The sequence below is a fragment of the Drosophila miranda genome, chromosome 3 (genome assembly GCF_003369915.1).
Source record: "Drosophila miranda strain MSH22 chromosome 3, D.miranda_PacBio2.1, whole genome shotgun sequence".
In the NCBI taxonomy this organism is placed as follows: Eukaryota; Metazoa; Arthropoda; class Insecta; order Diptera; family Drosophilidae; genus Drosophila; species Drosophila miranda.
The window spans coordinates 17,680,442-17,702,440 of record NC_046676.1 but is presented as its reverse complement, the minus strand read 5'-3'; the positions used below and the strand labels follow the sequence as shown (position 1 = coordinate 17,702,440).

At 44.5% G+C, this 21,999-nt stretch overlaps 2 protein-coding genes and 1 long non-coding RNA gene across 15 annotated transcripts in view; 1 reads left to right on the top strand and 2 right to left on the bottom strand.

The window, feature by feature from the left end:
• Positions 1–21,999, bottom strand: part of LOC108159469 (neurogenic protein mastermind) — a 65,254-nt gene that overhangs the window by 21,933 nt on the left and 21,322 nt on the right. For 4 of the 6 annotated variants that reach the window (XM_033390329.1, XM_033390332.1, XM_033390330.1 and 1 more), the window contains one exon: positions 11,519–11,572. The exons of 1 other annotated variant lie outside the window; for it this stretch is intronic. In XM_033390329.1, the coding sequence (XP_033246220.1) occupies positions 11,519–11,572 (54 nt within the window). Of the gene's footprint in view, positions 1–4,919; positions 5,121–11,518; positions 11,573–21,999 lie in introns of those variants that run through there. One more of the 6 variants, XM_017292793.2, reaches the window with a different exon arrangement.
• On the top strand, positions 209–17,058 carry LOC108159471. 8 transcript variants are annotated; one of them, XR_004472308.1, is made up of 5 exons: positions 209–280; positions 467–715; positions 11,566–11,943; positions 12,014–12,218; positions 12,283–13,919. It is a non-coding gene; the product is annotated as an uncharacterized LOC108159471 (long non-coding RNA). The 8 variants fall into 8 exon arrangements; XR_004472307.1 differs by having other exon boundaries at positions 12,011–12,218; XR_004472310.1 differs by lacking the exon at positions 11,566–11,943 and having other exon boundaries at positions 12,011–12,218; positions 12,283–12,960; positions 13,417–13,915.
• On the bottom strand, positions 8,131–8,702 carry LOC108159470 (acylphosphatase-2). The gene has a single exon (XM_033390333.1). The coding sequence runs from the start codon at positions 8,593–8,595 to the stop codon at positions 8,263–8,265; it is 333 nt and encodes a 110-aa protein (XP_033246224.1). The 5' UTR covers positions 8,596–8,702; the 3' UTR covers positions 8,131–8,262.

Here is a 21,999-nt window from a genome sequence, read left to right as displayed (position 1 = left end):
GCAGCGCAGCGCAGCAGAGCTCTGGCGTCGACTGCAAAGCTCTCAGCGAGCAAAAGAGAACAAGAGCTCGCACACGCAACTGTATGTGTATACGTGTGCAGCTGTGTCTTGCCGCCGAAGCAGGCGCCGACGCCGACGACGACGACAACGACGACGCCAGCGTCGCCACATTCGTTGTTGCGTTTTGTTCTGTTGTGTTTTTGTTTTTATTTTACTTGTGCGCCGTTCGCTTGTTGACTGCTGCTGCCTGCAGATATATCCAGAGTATATTGAACATAAGGTAAGCCGGAGTACCTCGCACTTAATGCCTAAAACTAAAGCGTGGCAATGGAGAACACAAAGCCTTACCCTTCCATGTCATACGCCCCGAGCGGAACAAGATAAGTGGCGGAGGCAGCAGAAGGAGGCGATGAAAAGCAACACCAAAAAACAATCACATTTAAATCAGAATGTGTTTTCTTTTCAGTTTTATTTTCTTTTCCACCACAGAGAGAGCGCGCGCGCGGCTTTTGCTGTTTATTCTGCTTTTAATTAATGCAAAATGTATACAAAATAGCCGCGAATAGGCGCAGCGCCCTGCCACAGCAACAGCAACATCAACATGTGAGTGAGGTCGCAAGGTGTGCGTGTGAGTGAGAAGGAGGATGGAACGAGGAGAATCCTCAACAAAAAAGAAGCACCAAAAAGAGCCAAAGCTGAGGAGAACTACTCTGATGTAAGTGCAAGGAAAGTTTCGAAATGCATTGAATAATAAAATCATTCACACGTCCTCTCTGGGGTAGCCGTGGACTACTGTAGAGTGAAAAGAACTCAGGAGCTCAGGATTGCACTCACAGATTTAAATAAATAAATAAACAAACAAACCCCGTGTGAAATGAATATCCCAGAAATATAATCGAACAGCAGCAATCGAAGGGGATCTCTGCCATATGAATAACAAAAGCGAATGCCACTCATTATGCATTCACATGCAGGAACACACTCACCGCCGCCGCATTCGACTGTGATAAGTTTATGACGCTTTACAACACTCGAAATGCAATGCACACGCACACACACATTCGCTCTCTCTCCCCACCAGACTCTCGTATACCCTTTCCTTCGATACACGCGCCAACAGTTTTTCCCATTCGCCAAAGCTCATTATGAATAAATGACGTTTCATAAATTTGTTTCTCTGCCCTGCCTCTGCCTCTGCCTCTGCATCTTCTCCGCCGACAATCTATCATGCGCTCTCTCTCTCTCTCTCATACGCTCACCATCTCTTTCTTGTTGTCTTTTTTGCTGCTCTCTGTTCTGGCATCTAGCGATGGAAACGTGACACAAAGAATGCAAACCTGCGTTGACCAAAGCGCTTAAGGGGGAGGGTGGCACTGGGTGGGGGAGTAAACTAGTGGCAAACTATGAAAGAGATAGATAAAGTAAGAGAGAGAGACGCAACATCTCAGAGAGAATGTTCGCTCAAGCAGTGCTCGCACAATTTACAAACTTAAAAGTAATTTAGTTTTTTACGACTCCACTGCGGTAATAAAAATGCTTTGCCCCCCTCCTGCCCTGCTCCTCCTTCCCAACCTATTGCCATCTCTTTCACCTATAACTATAACATAGCTGTACCCTTTACCCCCACACACACCGCCACCCCTCACTCCACCCCCTCCCTTCACACTGCACATTTACATTTATCGATGTCCCCGACTCCTTCGTCGAGCTCTTCTTTTTCAGTGCCTTCCGATGGGGCTAGGGGGCAGGTCTGATAACTTTGTTCGGGGGTCTCGTCTCATGTCTAGAGTATGTCTAACCGAAAACGAGCGGGCAACGAAGGGGGCGGAGTAGGAGTAGGAGTTCCTGTGGTGTGGAAAGTTGAACAAGTTCAGAGAGATGGAAATCATTCGGTTTGGGGAGATGTGCATCGACGCTGATCGATTGTTTTCGATACATTACATCCATCGATGGCATCTTCTTATTTTTCCCAGATAAATTCATGTTCTATTTTGTTCGTTTAGTCAAAAAGAAAGTCAAATATTTCACAGCTTATGACTCGTTTCTCTATCTTTCAGTTGTCATTGGATCTCTCTCTCTCTCTCTTTCTGCCTCTTTCTTTAATATATATGTATTTGTGTACGTATATTCTGTTTGCTTTAAGCGCAAATGAAATAAAGCAACAGAAATTATGCCGCGAACCTTGACACATTAAAAATAAAGCAACAACAAAAGGCAAAGCGCGTAAGCAAGAAGACGTCGCTGCTGCTTCCTCTGCTCCCCTAAACCATCACCCATCCCTCTCCCTCTCCCTCTCTCTCTCTCTCTCTCTCTCTTTTTCTATCTCTGTTTCCCTCAGACAGTCAGTACATTTGTTTGCGTGTAAAAATAAAATGTGGAAAAGCTTCTTTCCACGTTGACGACGACGCCGCTCCGTTCACTTTCTGTTTTTTTTTTTTTTTTTTGGGTTTTTTTGTGTGTGTTTTTTTTCATGATTCCAATGCACAAACAAAAGCGAGCGTCCAACGCGTCGTATGATTAATGCGAATTAGTGGCCAAAGCGAGAGTCCCAACACTCAACAGTCTCTCGAACACTCCACCGACGGACGAACACTCGCCAGAACAAAAAAGAGCACCACCCAAAACGGAAATCGTCTCGTTCCGTTCCGTCTCCCCAGCAGCAACAACAACGAAAGAAAAACAGCAAACGATTCGTGGAAAGCCTTCGAATCGGGTTCGTGATGATGGCTTGTTGACTACTATGGAGGCGGGGTGGGGTGCTGCGTAAGCCGTGAATAAATATCATTGAAGATCTGCATATTGAGAAACAAAGAGAATCTGTTTGGATTCGAGAAATCTACAGACACAGATCGCTAGATGACTGCAGAAATCGATAAAAGTATTGTATTTCCATGAAAAACTCCCAACTCTATCTCTCTCTCTCTATCTTTTCGTGCTGCTCCTCTCGCCATTACCTTGTCATTTGCTCGCGATAATTAATGAAGAATACAAATTTGAACGAGCACTCAAGTGTCAGCCATTACACACAGACCCACCTCCTACAGACCCACTCCATCCAAATCCTGCTCCTGTTTCAGTTCCCCTGCCATCAATTAATTCCTGCCCATTTCCTAACCCGTTCCCCTGGACCCACTCTACATATTGGGGCACACACATGGCGTATGCGTAATGTTTTTGGCCTTGTTTAGCGCTCTACTCGCTGCGTGCACCCCTCAAACACTCCTTGGCTATTACTCGTAGCATTCTGTTCCGTCCGGCCCCTCCCCATGCCGCCGCCACATCGTTAGCTCGCATTACATTTTCCATACTATTAATTTTTTGCACATTATTAAAAAGAGCGGGGGAGAAATATGAAAGAAAATTATAAATCAGTATTCAACTCATTTAATGGCAAATTATGTTGGCCGAAAATTAATTAATAACAAGAGTAGCAACAGCCCCCGCCCCCGCCCCAGCAGAAATTGCAATAAAAGTAAGATTAATGTAAACCAAAACCAAAGCAGCAGCAGAGGAGACTGGCAGAGAGGGCAGAGTATCAGGCGGCGGGCAGCAACAATTTCTGCATTGCCAAAAGGCTAACCGCAGGGTATATTAAATAGGCGGTAAGGCAGTCCGAGAGAGAGTCCCGCTACTCTGTTGGTCTAAGACAGATTTTCCAATTGAGTTTCTCTCTGCGGCTTGTTGCTCGGTTCTAGCCAATTGTTACTGTTAATTGTTATTGTCGCTCTTGGGCCTGAGAATTTCTTATAGCTACTGTTGTCGTTGTCCCTTGCCAACCAATTACTCGCAACAGAGTCGAAAGATGGAACACACTCGAATGCTCTACAGGAAAAACCGAGTAGAAAGAAGATAGCTTTATGCAAAGATCAAGGATATCCATCTGAAAATGTTCACCTCGGAATAGTTATTCTTTAAGAAAAGATCATGCCCACAGATTTATACAATTCCCAACCCGTAGTCAGTCCAATTGTTCCCCACAAACGCACAAGAATTAATGAATAAACGAGTAGTAGGTGTATACATTATGGATATATGTATGTATAATTGCAAAACTGTGTGCTCTACTTCATGGCACTGTGAGCATGCCCCACATTTGGTGAGGGCATAGCAAACGACCAATTTCTCGCTCGGATCTGTGGCCTCCTGCTCACTTCTTGGCCAGCCCCAAAAGCAGCAACCAATCACACACACACACACACACACACACATACTAATATGTAGTACACTTACTCACACACTCGCAGGGAAATCAAACAGAAATTTAAATGATTCTCTCTGCACACTTTCGGATTAAACAAAAACTGTTTCGCTTTGATATTCTAGCAGGCAGGCAGGCAGGCCACTGAATATATACATTTTAATTTATGCACAATTTTATGGAAAACGAAATTCGGCAGCAAAACCGAATACTCATAGATACATATGTATGCATTCCCCCGAGTTGTTTTACTTTAATGTAATTAATGATTTTAATAAAGCGACCAATACAGAGAGAGTGCAGTCACTTTTTGGTCAATTTTCCTGTTGATTTATTTAGAAAATTTGATTTATATATCTTAATTCTGGTCTTTTTACGTCGTTTGGTTGAATCTTATACAGTCTGCACCTAATAAATTTGCATTTGCCATGCACACGAGCCAGGAGAATAATGAAGAAAGAAATGTCACAGAAATAATCCAAAAAAAAAGGAATTCTGAATAAATTGATGTATTCGTAGAGAAACAGCTGCAGAATAGATCTGTGCCCCGAAGAAGATTAATTTCCAAGAAATATTGAGCTTATTTCACAAAATTTTAAGTGGAATATTCTGCATTAATTACTTCACCCGAATACACTAGACTACAGTGGCTAATCGTTTGTAGGCTTTCAGTGGAATAATTTAATCAATAATTATTGGTAATTTCACGGCTTTGCTTTACCATGAAAGTGATCATTTCTCCTCGATAATGTTTTATTTTAATTATGTTTTTTCTTGGGTTTATATTAATTCAACGATTATCAAGAGTTTTTGAATGTATTTACTGGTATGGTTCTTTTTTTTTTTAATTTTCTTTTGTTTTCACTTCATTTCTTTGATAAATAAACATTTTGATAACAAAATAAGACTAGTTTTGAAAATGTTTGAGTTTATTTTGTTTGTTTTTATTCTCGGTGTAATTTTTTTTTTTTATTATTAATTTGTTTTAATTAAAAATAAAACCTTGTTTTTATTTAATTTTAATATTCTTTAGTATTGTTGTTGTTTTAATTGTTTTTTTGTTAACACTTTTTAGGATTTGCCCTGCGTCAAATGCCACTTTATGTTGCTGCTGCTGCTATTGTTGCAGCTGCTTTTTATCGCTGAGGAAACGAACCGCAATGAAAACTACACGCGCACAACAAAAAATCCACACAGCTTTTCTTTTGGTTTTGCTGGTGCTGCTGCTACTGGGGCTATTACTGCTTCAACTGCCACTTGCCACTGGTGCTGCTGCTAGTGCTAGTGCTAGTGCTAGTGCTGCTGCTGCTTGGGGCTGCTTGGGTGTCGTGCGCCGTTTGGCAGTCGGTTGAGTACTGGCACGAGCCACTGTCAGCGAAGCCCCAAACGGCTCGAACGACCCCAACGAGCGACGGCACCGTCGACAGCGACAGCGACGGCGACGCCAGCAGCGAGAAAGATTGCTTTTTGCATTGTTGCAGCGACGCTGACGGACGCCCTGCCTGTGTCTCTGTCTGTATGTGTGTGCGTGCGTTCGTGTGTGCGTGTGTGGGGGTGGCTGTCAGGCATGTGTATGTTAGCTTTAACAGCGGACTGTTGATAAGCCTGCGATTCTGCTGCTGCTGCTGCTGTAACCATGTTGCATGTCAGCCGCCTCTCTCGGTGCTCTCGCTCGCTCGTTTCGGCTTTCATGTTGAAACCAATTCGTTTGTCATTTGTTTAATGACACAAATATTTGTACAAAGTGTTTGCATTTATGTATGCCACGACCCAAGCGATGGATGCCAACCTGTACGGGACCCCCGGCCCCGGTACGCCATTCCCGGCTCCTTGGCGGCATTTTCAATTTCCATTTTCTTGGCGGCGTCATGAAAGTTTACCCCCACCCCCCACAAAAACAGAAAAAACTCGAGCCATCAATTTGATTGCCACTAATAGACTAATAATAATCCGAATAGTAATACTAATGATCATTATATGACTGAAGAGCGCTAGTTGTTGTTCTCTGCTTTTGTATGTGGATGTGGATGTGGCGGCCTTTCAGGCAAATTGAATTGCCTTCGATTTGGAGGGCTGTTGAATTAGGTTGAGCCAACAAGGACACTTTACTCTCTCTGGCCAAAAAAAAATCGCAAACCCTTACCAAAATTGGACTCCTTCCATCCAGCTCCTCAACAAGCACAAACAACAAAATAAATAATTAAGTAGAAAACAGCCGACTACAAGACACTCTACACTATATCCTAGCCTCTATCCGACTAGAAATCAGTGAGAAAATCAATCAATAACCGCTTTTGCCAAGAGTTTCGAATCCTTTTGGATTGTAACCGTATTTACAGCCGAATCTGAACTGAGAATACCCTTTGTGTCATACGAGAGTACCAGGTATAACAACTAAATAAGGAAGTGACACCGGAAACAGGCAGCAACGTCAGCGTCGGCAGCGACGCGTGGCGGAATGCGCAAAGGAATGCGAGGAAAGGAGAAGGAGGCTACAGCGGCGGCAGCACGAGCGAGAAGCTTTGGGCTTGCAGAACAGGATAAAGTTGTTTAAAGGAGAAGGCGTTAACAGCAGCAGCCCACGGACAAGGAATATCACTCAAAATTGAGTCGAACAAGAGGAAGAGAGAGAGCGAGTAGCACCATCCATCCATCCGTCCATCCTTCCTCTCTGGCATCGTTCTCTTTGTGTTGCGCTGGCCTGGCTCTCACTCGGTTACAAAGGCAACGACACCGGCCGGCTGAAACTAGTTAGAGCCCACCGCCAACAACCCTCAATTCTGGCCACAGCTATGCTCGGCTCGGCTCTGCCCTCCTCTCATCCTGCCAACACACTTTGCAGCTTAACCTATAAAAATTCCGCAACAACAACACCAGCAACAGCAGCAAAAGCAACAAATAGGAACAACACTTCGGATGAGAATAGTATGCTTACTTTGCTCACGTCGCTCTTTCTCTCTTTTCTCTTTTGCAAAGTCTGGGCTCCTGTTACACACGCAAAGAAGTTCCCAACACACATGCACATACACGCAACACGCACACACACTGTTAGAGTGGTTCTGTTACGAAGCGAAGCTGTTGCTGCTGCTGCTGCTGCTGCTGCTGCGCTATCGTCTCTGTCAGTGGCGTACGTCGTACATTTGTTTGATTTTGTTGTGATTATGCGCGATGGCGACGCCAAAGCCAGCGCCAACGCCAGCGTCAGCTTAATCAGCGACCCATGGAGGGCATTCGGCACTGGCAACGGCAACGGCACCGGCAGAGCAGGGCCCCCGAATAGCAAATCCGAAGTTCTGATACACTTGATAGGAATGTGCATGTGGAATGTGTTTCTCGGAGATTGTAAAAGAAGGGGTTCCTCATTTTCATCAATTTCCAACATTCCAGGACGCACAAATTGACGCCTTCGTTCACAGTTCTCGGAATTGGTTAACCTTTACACCAAATTGTAGTCTTTCGTACTTAAGGCCTCTCAAATGTTGCCTATAAACAGGTCTTAGATGCCTTTTTTTTTGCTACTGATTCAATTATAAACAAATTCGATTGTATAATCGATATCTTTGGAAGACTTTAGCCATAATCTAAGTGCGGGTTAGTGTATCCTCTATATATATTTGTTGCCGTTGTTCTGCTGTTGCTTCGACGCTGTTTGGCCGTGTCGTAAAAACTCATTGCCAGTTTGGGGCGTCGCTCAACTGGAAATGTGGCCGGGCCCGGAGAGCCAGCGGCTGCTGCAGGTGTCTGTCTCTAACCAAGTCTACTAGTCATCATCTAGTATATATGTACATACGCTTGTGGCCTATGTATAGGTATGTACATGAGTGTACATGAGATGTATACCCGTATGTAATTGCGTTGAGCATTTCTTTGTGATGCTTAATTAGCAGCTGGCAGCCTGTTTTCCACTTTTGAGGTTTACAAATGACGTTCGGCGGGGCAGAAGCCTACAGAACTATAGCTAACAAAGTACATGTATTTTCCACACCATTTCAAAGCCCAAAAGACAGTTAACACGAACAATATGTATATATGAGATAATTGGTCCCGTTTCCTTGCATCCTTTTCTACAGATCAAGCTGCCCGATCTGACTGGGGTGGTGGCGTATGGTAAAGCCGTTAAAAGTGTGGGCCGGTATCTCCTTGGTGGGCGTAAACTCGGCCCGCTCGATGATGGACCGCGGACTGCCAAAGTTGAGGAGCCAGAACTTAAGCTCGTTGACCTTGGGCAGGGTGCCCTCCAGCTGGCCCTTGACCGTGCCCACGTCGGTGTTCATCACCCAGCCGCGCACATGGTTCATTGTGGCCAGATCGCGCGTCTGTTTGCGCAAGCGGACGCCCTGCACTTTGCCGAAGATCTCAAAGCCGCAGGCGAAGATCTGGTCCGATGATCTCAGCATTATCGAAAATAACAAAAAAAGATTTTGGGAATACTCGTAGTTGTTTGAACTGAACAATTTTCGATTAGTTTTGGGGTTTGTCGGGGACGATGAGTACTGGAGCGCGGCACCCTGTATAGAATGGATTAATTTTTGAACAGTTTTTTGAAAAGGTTAACTATTAATCGAAATTAATCGATTTATATGGACACTTTTCTTGGACTATCGGTAAGCACCATTGCCGAGTGAAGGAAGGCCTGTCTTGGCATACCCTCTGCAGAAATGGCGTTGGAGGAGTCCCGCTAATGACATTGTATCTATTGTATACTCGTATCTATCGCATATCCCGTATCAGCACGGGGGACCCATAAATCACATGCCACACACACACACACACACACACACACACTCTGCACAGTTCATCTCATGGCAATCCAATCAACTGGCAATGCCACAAAAGTTTTGCAACCACCGAAACAGGGGCAGCACACACACACACAGCCATTCTGCCCCGCACCCACACTCATACTAGCACAGCAGCACCACCTATGGACAGCCGGCAATAACTAGCGAGAGATAAACAGACAACATTTGGCGCTAATGCAAACGCGCAACGTCAGCGTCGACGTCAGCGCAAGGGACGATTCTAAGGCAAATCTTTAATATGATATTTATGGGCCAAGGCGAAGGAGCAGAAGGCCAGCAGAGCGAGAGAGAGAGGGAGAGAGAGTTAAAGGCGAGTGATAAATGACTACAGCTACATCTACGGACCACCACTCCAGCTCCTCGTCCCCCTCCTCCAGCAACAGCAGAAGCTCAAACTCCAATTCCAAGTCCAATTCCAACTTCGACGTCGACGTCGACGTTGCTCATTCAAATGTAACAGCACGAGCCTCAGTCACAGTCTCAGCTTCAGCCTCAGCCCGTTGTCGGTTCGCTGTCGCTGTTGAGCCGAAGGTGAGCAAGTCCAAGGTGTACTAATCTGAAAGGTGGGGATTCCATTCCCGCTCTATCCTAGTGTCAGGGATTGTATATACGTTGCTAGCATCCTAGTATCTGCGTAGATTATTAAGTCTTTAAAATCGTGAGAGTGCACTGTAAAATGCCTCACCTTACTAAAAATACACCTTGAGCAAGCCAAATCAAACAAACCGAAACCAACACACGAGCACACACACAAATGAAAAAAAAACAACGTTGAAACGCTTCAAGGGATTTCGCACGGCTCAGTATTTTTGTTGCTGGTTTTTTTTTCTCTTTTTGCTGTTGTTGTGGTTGCTGTTGTGTTGGTGGTGGCTGGCCCGAAACTGCGCTTCAATTGCGACAACAACACGCTCCAAGGCAGTGCAGTACAGTGCAGAGAAAGAAAGAAAGAGAGCGAAAGCCGATAGAGAGGAGAGATCGGGCAGCTTAGCAGAGCAAAGGCGGCTGGCTTTAACCGTTTGAATGGAACTTTTGCCGGTGAGACAGATCTTTCTGATTACCACTTAAGCTTTTCAGATGCTTTGTTACTGTCGGTAATCTTTTTTATTCACACTATTTGCATCAGTACTCAAAAAAGAATAAAAATTGTGCACGAGCACATCCTTGCTTTGCAGCTGGATAAAATAAATTGAAAAACTAAAGTGGTTTTCGAATTGATATTCAGCCTGAACCGATTATAGAAAAGCTCTGTCGTTGGCAAAAGCTTTAGCAGTACCATCCTGGCGTTCAGTTTTAGGTGCTTCAGCTTCTGTTTAGATCTACAATTACACAATTAAAGTTCCGTGTATTTTCCTTAAATGAACCGCCACCTCTTTTTCTTCCCAAAAATGCCAACAGACCGATTGGAAATCAAAATGAAAAATATAGCACAATACAGTTCCCTCTCAGGCCCAATAAAAGCATTTCTTCCATTCCCAATTTGAAAATGAAATTGAAATGCAAACTAAATACTAAAATTAGCTTTAAATAAGCAACAACAGCAGAAGCATGAACCAGGGAATACAGAAATCAAAGAGTAGCACAGAAAAAACAACGATAATTCAAACGCAAAATGTAAACACTTCACCCAGCGAGAAAGCTGAAAGAATACACATGTACATCCACAAATGCAAATGAAATGGGAATAATGAGACGAAGAAGAAGCACAAGCAGAAGCAAATGCAAGAAGTAGTGGAAATGAATGAAGTGGAGTGAAGTGGAGTGGAGTGTAGTGTAGAGTAGGGGGAGAGTATAGAGTGTGTGTATGTAGCCTGCAGCTGACCGAACAGAACACCAACTGCAGGCTGGAAAGAGAGCAGGGGCAGGGAGAGCAACTGGGACAGCGGTCTCGGCTCGGCTTGGCTCTAAATATCGCCACACTCATACATACATATACATATGTACGTACATACATACTCACTCAGATTGGATTTGCTTACGCGGTGACACAATTCTAAATCCGTGCCTGTGCATTCATACATATGTACTTATGTACGTACAGCTGTGGTCAAAATAATATACACTAAAAACTATGATTTCTAGCAAACAGAACAAGTTTACTTGTATAAAAAAAAACTCTGTCCTCTACCTATTCGGAATGCATTTTGTTTCAAACTATTGTTCTCCTTAATAATTTGATTTGTTTTCATTTCTTCAGGAGCTACATAGGTAGAATAATATTCTAGCTTCCATCTGATAAAGAAATTGCATGTTCGTTAAATTAAGAATGCCATTTTTAATGATTAAAATCTATTAAAATGACGGAAACTGTCTGTACGACCTGCATGTGTGTGTGTGTGTGTGCTATGGAATAATAACCGTGTCAAATATTCGCTCTTGAGTATTACGATTTCTTTACAATTCGAATTTCGAATCATAGAAAAATCCAATCTGCTATACTCTGACGCTGTCCTTTGGTGACGCGCTCTCTGGGCTCTAGCTTATCTTTAATCCCCAACGAATCACTCTCATGTTTACTTACGGTTCCATCTGCATCTAATGCATTTTTACACGACCAAATAATGCCAGAACTCACCTGCAACGAGAGAGAGAGAGAGAAAGGAAGACATAGAGTGAGACGGAATGATGATTAGCAGCAAATGCAGCGTAAATGCAATTCGAATGATAAATCAACGATCTAAAAATACAGCCAGCAACAACAAAAACAGCGTCAGCGGCCAAATAAGGCAAACAATTGCAAATATCTGCATGTGGATGGCTGCCTGCCCCCGATGCCCGCAGTCGACTCTGATGTCGCAGTAGACGACGACGACGCACAGCAAAGCTAAAAATAATTCACGCTGTTCGCTTAGAAAATCCAAAATTAGCCGCGGCTGAGTTGCACAGTGGTCGGAGTTCACATCAAAAGCAGAGACAAATCCAACCAGAGTCGAGAGCATTGCAAAAGTACAGTTTAGAGGAGAGACCTCGCTTTGTATGAATAATATCTCAAATTTGTTTGGTTTATTTACAGCAGATAAAGGATTTTCCTTTTTTCGCGCACCCACTGTAGCTGGCGTCACCGTTGAGCGTGGACAGAGCCGTAAGCAGCGACGCCAACGTCAACGCCGATGCCGAGCGACAGCAGGTTGGCAGAAAGTCTGCCACTGATAACGGGAAATGGCATGCCATGCCAGCAACAGCAGCCACAATAAGGAGAGCCTCACCTCACTCTCGTGCCGGTACGTGGACCCTCTCTCACACTCACACACACTCTCTTTCTCTCACTCTCTCTCTCTCTCTCAGGCCGTGTGTGTCTTTCTTCAAGCTCTCTCACGCCAAAATAAACAAAACAAATGTAAAGTGCGCCTCCGCCTCCGCCTCGCCCTCTGGAAATGCTTGGTACAGCCACCAGACCGCCCAGCCACCCCACCACACACCCCCCCTCGACCCACAACCTAGGGCAAGCCATGAAAATAAATATATGTGGGCACAACAAAAATGAAAATTGTACGCGAAATGTGCCGCAAATGGCAGCAGATTTGCCATTAAAATTTACAAAGGTTCTCGCTCTCATCGTTAAGGCAGAGAGAGAGAGAGAGAGAGAAAGAGCGCGAACGCGTCGGGGCACAAGGTATATAAGGCCGATGGTAGAGCAGTGCAACAGAGAGTGAGGAAATGTTTTAATGTTCGAGCGAGCGAGAGTGGAGATTAAGCCTGGGACCTTACCTTTGCTTCAATATACTTTTGAGGGGGGAGGCTAGGATATGCAGACAGACCCAACTCCAGAGAGTGTGAGAGAGAGAGTGGGAGGCGGAGTAGACGAAAGAAAAAGCAAATCAAAACAACAGAAAGAAAACAATCAGAAATGCAGGCAAAACAAAAAAAAGCTCTGCCTAACGGACTGACTAAGTGACTCGTTCTCTCTCCCCCTCTCACTCTCTCAGTCTATGTGGCCTGTTAAATAACAGCTGAAAATTAACAGTGAGTGTTTTTGGAACAAGCAATTAAAGCTGTAATCAAGCAATTAGAAGTACAATTACCAAAAAGTTGTAGCAAATTGTGTGTGCGAAAAGAAAAGATGTGGAACGAAGCATTTTTAGGGAGAACTGCAGAGACGGATGGATGTACATACATGCAAGGGCAATACGAACCACGCTCGACGTCTCTTCATAAATCTACTGCCACATTACCCATACGCAGCGTGTTGCAGCTGAAAACCGAACATTCCTGCGGCCACGGATCTGTTGTCAAGCGGCACTAAAAGTGTCGCATATGTTTTGTAAATTAATTAATATATCTTACACCCCATAAAGTGCAACACAACAAAAAGTGCCAGATAAATCATTAACAGTGACGGAAAAAATTTAAATTTTTTCATGCAAATAATTTACAAACATTGACAGTATATTATCATCTCTATTTTTTTCATTTTTCAAGTGCTGCAAGAAAAATATTCATATCATTATGGCTAAATGACAGTGGGCCAGTGATGCCGACAACACCGATTAGCCAAAAGTTTTGGCCAAAACATGACAGCCTCCAAAATGCGGAAGAAGAGTAGTACGGGGTAGAAATTGGAGAAAGGGACGGCAAATGCAAGCTATAATTAACTTAAAATATAGCAAATATTGACCACTAAGCTTTCCAAGCTATTAAATGTTAAAACATTTCCTGTTTTTCATTTCCTGGCTTCACGTTACCAAATTCCGTGCTAATAAAAGTTCAAAAATCTATCAATTGCCGGGATTGGCTTTATTTGGGTAGTTTTAAATGTTTGAGAGACTTTTAGGCACAACTGTTATCAAGAATCATCTTTCTTATGGGAGTTATTGGCAAAGGAAAACATGAGTAGATAAATAAAATAAAAAATAGTGAGCTGTTGCTTATTTTAAAAGGGGTTTCAGATCAAAGTTTGTGAAATTATATGTCCATTGGGTAAATTAGTTAATTTTCAATATTTTTATAAAAAAATATCTATTATAATCCATTTTTATTGGCTTTTAATTTTATTTTTTGCCCATTTCGAATGGAAAAACATAAAAAAAGTTAATTTATTTTATGGCAAATCAAAAATTTGACATATTTTTTTTTAATATTCTAGCCACGCCTACTAAAACATTGACTTTAGCCACTCACTTTAATATGCCATTTCTGGTTCCGTCTGGTTCGGGTTTTTTTTTTATTGGTTTTGTTGTTGTTGTATCTTTCATTTTGACGGCAACGATTTGCAATCAACTTAATTGAATTCTGTTTGAATGCAATGACAAAGACATGGAGAGAACGAGAACCGGAAGGAGAGAGAGAGGGGGAGAGAGAAAGGGCTGTCACGCCTTGCAATTGTCTTAGCTGCCTGCCTTGTCGTCAAGTGGATTTTATATCCGAGAACTGTAGCTGTGCTACGAGCCCAACGATACCCTTTGGTATGCCAGAGGACTGATGTGAATATGAAATTTACTTTTCCCACTACTCCATTATAGTATTATGTAGCTGTATATTCTCCAGATCAATCCTTTTTCCGAAGATAGCCCCGCTTGGGGCACCCATGGGAGCTCCCCTAGGAACACTAGATCTGCGAGGGTATCCAAAGCTTCGATCTTCGAAAAGTCGGCTCTGTTGCTGTTTTTGCTGTTGCCCGATATTCAATTAAGCAACATCGTCGCCATCGTCACTTTGGTGGCATTTAATCAAATGAAATTTGCACTCTATTTATTTATTTTGTTTAGTGTGAACTTTTGTTTGTTTATGTCAACGCACCAGCAACAGCCACAGCAGCAGCGGCCCCAGTAAAATCAGTTAATTCAATCTGCGGAGAGGAAGCCCAATTCGGTGGCAGGGCGGCAGAAGGGTGCCACTGACGGTGTGGCAGTGCGGGCCAAGAATGGGGGCAATTAACAGAGACAGGCAGGAATAACTTAAAAACCCAGGCAAATGGCAGGACATGCGCACTCAAGTCAAGAACTTTAAGCCATGCCACAAATCGTTGAAAGCTGGTGGCTGCAGAAGCGTCTGCACACGGTGCTCCGTAGGTGGACGAGAGGATGGCCTCGATGGCCGTAAATATCGTTAAGATGGTAACCGAAAACAGAAAATATCAGATAGTCCAGAGATAGTTGTCAAGCGATTGGGGGTGGGGATATGTTTGTGCGGCATATGCCACACCAAAAGTGTGCAACATTTCGGGGGCTACTCCCTTTCCACCAGCTAATGTAGACAAATTTTTATCGCCTGCCAAAGTTTTGTGTTGCTAGAGTAGGGATTGGTTCATCCCTTGGGTTGACAGCGAGAGAGAGAGAGAGTGGGTGAGGGAGCGTGTGAGTGGGTGGAGTGTGTCTTAGCCAAAGAAGCTTGACGCTAAATAGGCTCGTTTCACTGTCGTTAATAATAATAGTTATGATTATGATGATGCTGATGGCGATGACAATGACGATGACGTTGATGATGACGGTAAGGGCTGATGGAGAAAGTGTTGATAAAACACGGGGGATAACAACGCGATTACAGGAAGGAGCGACGACTGCTGGCGAATCCAATGGGATTCTCAATCAAAAATTATTAATTTAACAGACCCAGCCAAAAGCTGCTGATGACAGGGCAAACACGGGCTTGGGGGCTGATGGGGCTCTTATGGACAAGGTGCAGAATCTGTAGTACATTTTTCCCAAAAGTTGTTTAAACAAATAGGGCATCGCTGCTCCCTCTACCACCTCCCTTCCTCTGCATGCCTTCTCTTCTGCTTCTCCTCCCTAATCAACAGCAAACAAAAGCCAAATCAAAAGAGAAACCGAAAGGATCCAGGGGGACAGGGGGAGCAAGAACAAGAGATTGGGCCGCCACCCACCGACCAAAGGGAGAGACCAGGGCTGCTTGGCTGCAGCCAGGCGGAGGCAGGGCTTTCGGTGGCTGCTAGGGGGAGGCTGCTTGGCCGAAAGAGAGAGTGCAGTGCAGCTAACAAGAAAAACGTCAACGGCGGCGCTGACGCTGACTCTGACGTTGCTGACGAGAGCGACAACACAGCAGCAGCAGCAGCAGCAGCAGCAGCAACGTTGCGGGCGACTTCCAATTATTTTTTATATTTCTTCGCAACAACAAAAGGCACTGTGCAGCATGCCACGCAGGGGGAGTGGGGCTAGCTGTGGGGTTGATCCAAAAGTGGATTATGCGGCTGCCTCAAACAAAATTTTCCTCTTTTTTTTTGTTGTTGCCTCGTTTTAGCTTTCGTTGCACATCTTGGTGGAGTGGTGGAGTGGTGGAGGGGTGGTTGCGGCGGCACTCAATAGAATGGCACAGTTTTTCAGTGGGAAAGGAGGGTGCAACGCGCCGCCCCTTCCCCTCCTTGCGCATGGGGGATCTTTATAGGGGAATTCCCCCGATTTCCAATCGAACGAATGTTTAAATAAACACAAAATGCAGGGAGTTCTTATTTGTACCTTAAGGTTCTTATCAACTTATTTTTTATTTTTTTGAAACAGAATACTTTCAGTTTATTTACAAATTGGAATGGAGGGAAATCAGTCGCACAGACACTACAAATATTCAAGTCGTCCGTTCCATGGTGCAAACAAAGCTTTTAAGCTTCGTTGAGTTTACACACAAACAAATACAGGGGCACAGACATGGAGACGGTGGACGGGCACGGACATGCCATCACACATGTATGGGCACTCACTGTTATGTGTAGCGTCCCTGCTCACACCCACGCCGCCCCCTTTCGACAAACGGCGAACCGACACCGGCGCCCCATTACAGACGCTTCAAAAGCAACCAACAACAACGGCAACAACGGCAGCAGCGAATCAGCAGGAAGGTGCAGAATAGAAGGACCCGAGGAGTGTGAGAGAGCGGGCGAGCGAGCGAGGGGTGGAGAGAGAGAAAGAGCACAACACACAGAGCACGAGGGACAGTCAGTTGCTGGCCATATGCGACGACACTTGAGAGGGGAAAGACACAAAGCGTGCCAGGGCTGCTCTCGGGCTCGGGCTCGGGCTCTGTCCGCCCGGCTCACCCACACACTGCGTGCAGAAAGTTTGTATACACGATTTTCAATTTCCCAATAAATAAAGAAAATATTGCCTGCCTATAGAGAGTTATGTTTCATTCAAATTTGATAGCATTTGTTGTCTTTGCTTTTCTTTTTGCAGCAGAAATTTGTTGGATAATTTATTGTAATGTTTTATAATTGAAAGAATTTTTGGTAAAAATTCCTTCTTTTGCTTTTATTTAATTTTTGAATTCCTGTTGAATTATTCCTATCAAATCCCACGGCTGTCCAGTGACTTTTCTATTGCACTGTAGGCACGCCAAGCGTCCCAATACTTAACGTTACATGAGCTCTCGCCCGCTCTCGCCCGCTCTTGCTCTCACTGCCTTTCGCTGCCTATATCTCCCTCTCCGGCTATCTCTGCCGCAGCCGCTGCCGCTGCTGCTGCCTCTGCCACTGCCTGTTCTGCTGCTGCTGCTGCTGCGCTTTGCAGACAAATTTCTATAAATTATGCATTGTGTGTGTAAACACGACAAGTTGAATTGAAATTACGGATTTAAATGTGAACCAAAGATACATTTTATGGCTCTCAGGGCACTTGTGCGTGCGAGTGTGTGTGAGTGCTTGATATATACTACTTCTTTATGGGGCTTATTACGGCAGATACGTAACCTTTCGACGTTTGGGTCTCCAAAAGTCTCAAGATTCTCCGACTCTCATCAGCACTTCTGTTGGATTGCCTTTTCGGTTAGGGGATACTTGTATCTTTTGTGGTACGATACTATGATACGATAGCTAGACTTTTACCAAATATTCCATAATTTACGATTCATAAAGATGGAATACGCTGTATATATGGTTGTATTTCCCTTCCGTTTCGTACACTAATCTCTTTCGTGTTCGGCGAGTACCCTGTAGTACAGTAAACAATCTCATAAATTTAATTGCTTAAAGCGAATTCTGCCGCCAATTGTCCAGCTCTTCCCCCCACCCGGGTATCCCCGGCCAGCCTTCTCTGACTGTCTCCATTGTCACCTTTTGAACTTCCGGCGGCGGCATCGACAGCGACGAGTCGCTCGCTTTCGAGTGTATGTATCACCCTGTCCGGTTTAGCAACAAGAAAAAAGTTCACTCAAACGTAAATTTGTTGTCCACATGTCGGGATGGACTTCATTGTCTCAGACCCCCCCACATCCACAGACCCCCCCCACCATGCCACACGATTCATTTAACATTTATATTCGTATTCGCAAACATTTCGTCAGCGACTGACATTGATGACGATGACGTTGCCCCTCCAGCGACCGATAGCCACCTCCTTTTGTTGACTTTTGTTTTGTTGTGTCAAGTGTTGAAAACGTACAGTTTTTTTTTTCACAAAAGGTAGGCGGCCCCTCGGGGATCGTTCGAAGAGAAGGAGTACAAAATATCCATTCCCTGAGCTGAAGATTTCTGAACTACGAAAGGAAAACTTTACAGTCGGATTCGTCTGTAATTTAAATCATAATTTCTGTAATCTTTAAGAACTATCGTTCGATAGATATTCCATCATTATCATCTCTCCTTAGGACCACTGGGTAACCGAAATCCGCTTTTCTGACTCTCGACTCTCGATGGGCGGTTTGGCCAAAGGGGATTTGGATGGTTTCGATGGTGCCACAGGGTGTGCAGGGAAATGAATAAATGAGCATACACGACGCACACTGTGGCCGTGTATTTGTGCAGTTAATTTGCCATTTCCGCTCCAGTTCAGTAATGAAAAGTGTTTGTTTTTTCGCTCTCTCTCTCTCTCTCTCTCTCTCTCTGTTAATCTCTCGGCCGTTGCTGCCTGGGCACCCAATGGTCAAGAGTTGTTCCATTGTGTTCCAGGATATCTCAACGCTAAGCTGATTAAAAATCATGGCAAATATTACGCATACGTCGCGTATGCCAGGCAAAACGGATCAGCTCCATTTTGGGCTCCACAATGCATGAAGAAGCTCATTAAGAGTCCTCCCTCCCCCACTGAACCTCCACGACTACAGCTGGCTGGATGGTACAGTGCAAACAGCATCTAATGAGGACTTTCAACAGGTTTATTTAGTTTAATAATTCAACAAAATGAAAGGCAGAACAGGAAGAGGTGAGAGGAAAGCGCCCCCCCCCTCCCCACCGTATCCTAGACACCAGTTTTGTAACAAAAAACCAAGGAATTTCCCGACAAATATCGATATATCTCGTTAGAGCAATCCACATTGATGGGCATCGCGGAAAGTTCACTTAATTAGTGTTTTCTTCTATTGGTGACTCGAATTTCTCATTAACGGCCAAATCAATCGAATATTTGCCTTTGGCTTTTGACACAATAACCGCACTTGTGTTCATTTTGCATATGAGTGCAATACTCCAATGCTCTGTGGTCCCCCCCCTCCCCCAGCCTCTGACAAGAGCCTCATGTCGTGTAATCGATACACAAATTGAATGCAAGCCTGGGGTCGTGGCCTCGGACATGGCCGACTCGTTCTGTTCGGAATGCCAATGGAAAACGCAGCAGGGTGGAACCCCCCCCCCCACCACCTTATCCAAGGGTTAACCACTATTCTCATCAACGTCGAGTAATGGGCCAGCAATGTGAGGCAATCTGACAGCGTGAAGCGCTGATTGAAATTTCGGTAAACGTTTAAGCATCGATGGGAAATGCTCTGGATTGAACGGCAGGTGGAAAGTGATTGACAAACGGGCAATTGTTCGTAATGATAATCATTAAATCCTTAAAACCTGACAGAAACTCTACTCTCATTCATTCGGTAGGATAGGATAAGGTTAGATCTGCCATTTGTGACTCCCAGACTTGTCTCTAATTGGGGAGGTTTTCCAAAACATCCCGAGGCCACATTTATTGCAGTCAAGAGGATACACAGCAGAGTCCACCACGCTAGCAAGCGTCATGCACACGACATGTATTTGGTTTTTGGATTCTCCAGCATTCTCTGTGCCAATTTGGGCAGCGAATAAATCTCTCGCTGCCTTTTAAAGCGCTAAAGAGAGCAATCTTGGGATTGGTTTTGGCTTCAATGGGCGGTCGCGGCAAGGGAGGTTAGTAGGCGCATAGAAAATAAAAGTAGGTACAGTCTATTCAAGTGTGTGTGTGTGTGTGTATGTGCTTTCCTTACTGGTGTGTGTGTGTCTGTGGGTACAACTTCAAAATGAGTTTATCGATTTTTAAAGGCAAAACCGAAAGAGCAACGCCAGCAACACAGCGGGGGGGCAAGAACCAAGGAGCCAAGGTATCACAAAGGGGTCCACCGGGGGGGGGGGCCATTGGGTGTAGGAGGGGATGTTCGCCTGGATTGTCTTCCAAGCGTTCAGGTGCGGCAAGGAGGGGACCTTGTTGATGATGTGTGGATGGATGGATGGAAAAGGCCACGAAAAAAAGTAAAATAAATAAAGTAGCGACAGGAGAACAGTCTTCACGTCCCTCATTTTCCTTTAATCCTCCTTATAGTACCCGCCTTTAACCAGCATCCTCTCAATTTTGTCCTCAAATAAAAGCGGACAAAAAAGAGAACGTTTATCAAACGATTAATGCGAGTATTTAAGGGTTAAAAGTCTGCCATTCAATCACAGGCCTAGCCCCCTCCTTCTTTTGGGATGTGTTACGCCTTTGTCTTGTTTATTATTTCTGTCCTGGCAACAACAACAAAACGTAAAGCAATTAAAATGTTTCGAGACAATTGACAAAAAGCCAGCCCCAAGGAACTTAAAGCTTTCGGCAGTAGGAAGCGAAGCTTTGAACTAGAGGCGGGGGGATGGGGCTTGGTGCGAGGATAATGGGGAGGAAAAACCGTTCTTCCTCTTGCGGAAAATTGCATCTTTAATATGCAATGAAATTTTCCAAACATAATAAATAAAATATGCACAATTTTTGGTGTTTGAGCAACCCACACACACACAGACACACACACACACACACACACACAGCGGCTCAACCCTTGGCACAGGACCCCACTGCACCACAAGGATATCATGCACCGAAAAGGGAAGCCTTTGAAGTGCCACGGGTAAAGGATGTGTATACCCTCAGAAAAACGGGGGAGGCAGAAATGTGTGTGCAAATGTGTGGAAATGGAGGCAAAGGCAGCCCCAACTTTGGCCCCACTGTGCCACTGGAAGGGCAACAAAATGGAAAATGTGCAAGTTCTTTCTACTCAAAATTATTACTCTGTTGCTATCCAGCTGTATCTGCCATAAAGAATAGATCATTCCGTATGGAACTCTTGAAAGTACTAATGGAAAAATCACTGAAATTGCATATACCATGTAATTTCCTATAAATATACACGGAATATATCAACGCGGTGGCAGGCCCGCCTTTCGTTTTACGTCTGCATTTCAGAGTGCCTTCGTTTCCTGTCCCTTCTTTTTTTCGGGTCTCCTTCCTTTTTGGCCATTTGTCGAAATGGAATCGATTTTGTCGAAAACCAACCAGAACTCTTCCGTGGCTCCAACCCCTTCGTCAGCTCTCCCGCTCCTCCGCTCCACACATCTTTCCATTTGGGGGCACACAAAGACAGCAGAGCCACGCAAGGGGTGCACGGGTGCAGGGGTGCAGGGGTGCACGGGTGCAGGGGTGCAGGGATGCACGGGTGTTACACACTGTTAAGGTGAATGCCTCTGCGCTGGTAGGGGGTTGTAGGAAATTTTTTGGTCTGCCCTTTCCATCGATTGCGAATCGAAGATAAATGATGCATTCAATAGAAATTTGTTAAAACTCTTAAAATACGTAAATTGTCGACAGGTTGAAGGGGGTTGAAGCTCTAAGCCCATCCCTTATGTAGGACGTTAGCTCCTGGGAAGCTCTTGCCTATCGTGTCCATTCGTTTATGGGAAATTTGTAAGCCGAATCAACGTCCAGTCCTTCGCTTAATTGGAAATAAAGGATATAAGATAAGAAGTCTGAAAGCATTCAAAAACCTGGTAGCCCCTTAACCATGGGCATCGAATATATAGCCTCCATTCCCCCTAAAATGTAATAACTCCACAGACCCCAAAGGCCTGAGGCA

Excerpts from the sequence above, each read along its gene's own strand:
- LOC108159470 (XM_033390333.1), bottom strand. The coding sequence starts at position 8,595 with ATGCTGAGATCATCGGACCAGATCTTCGCCTGCGGCTTTGAGATCTTC.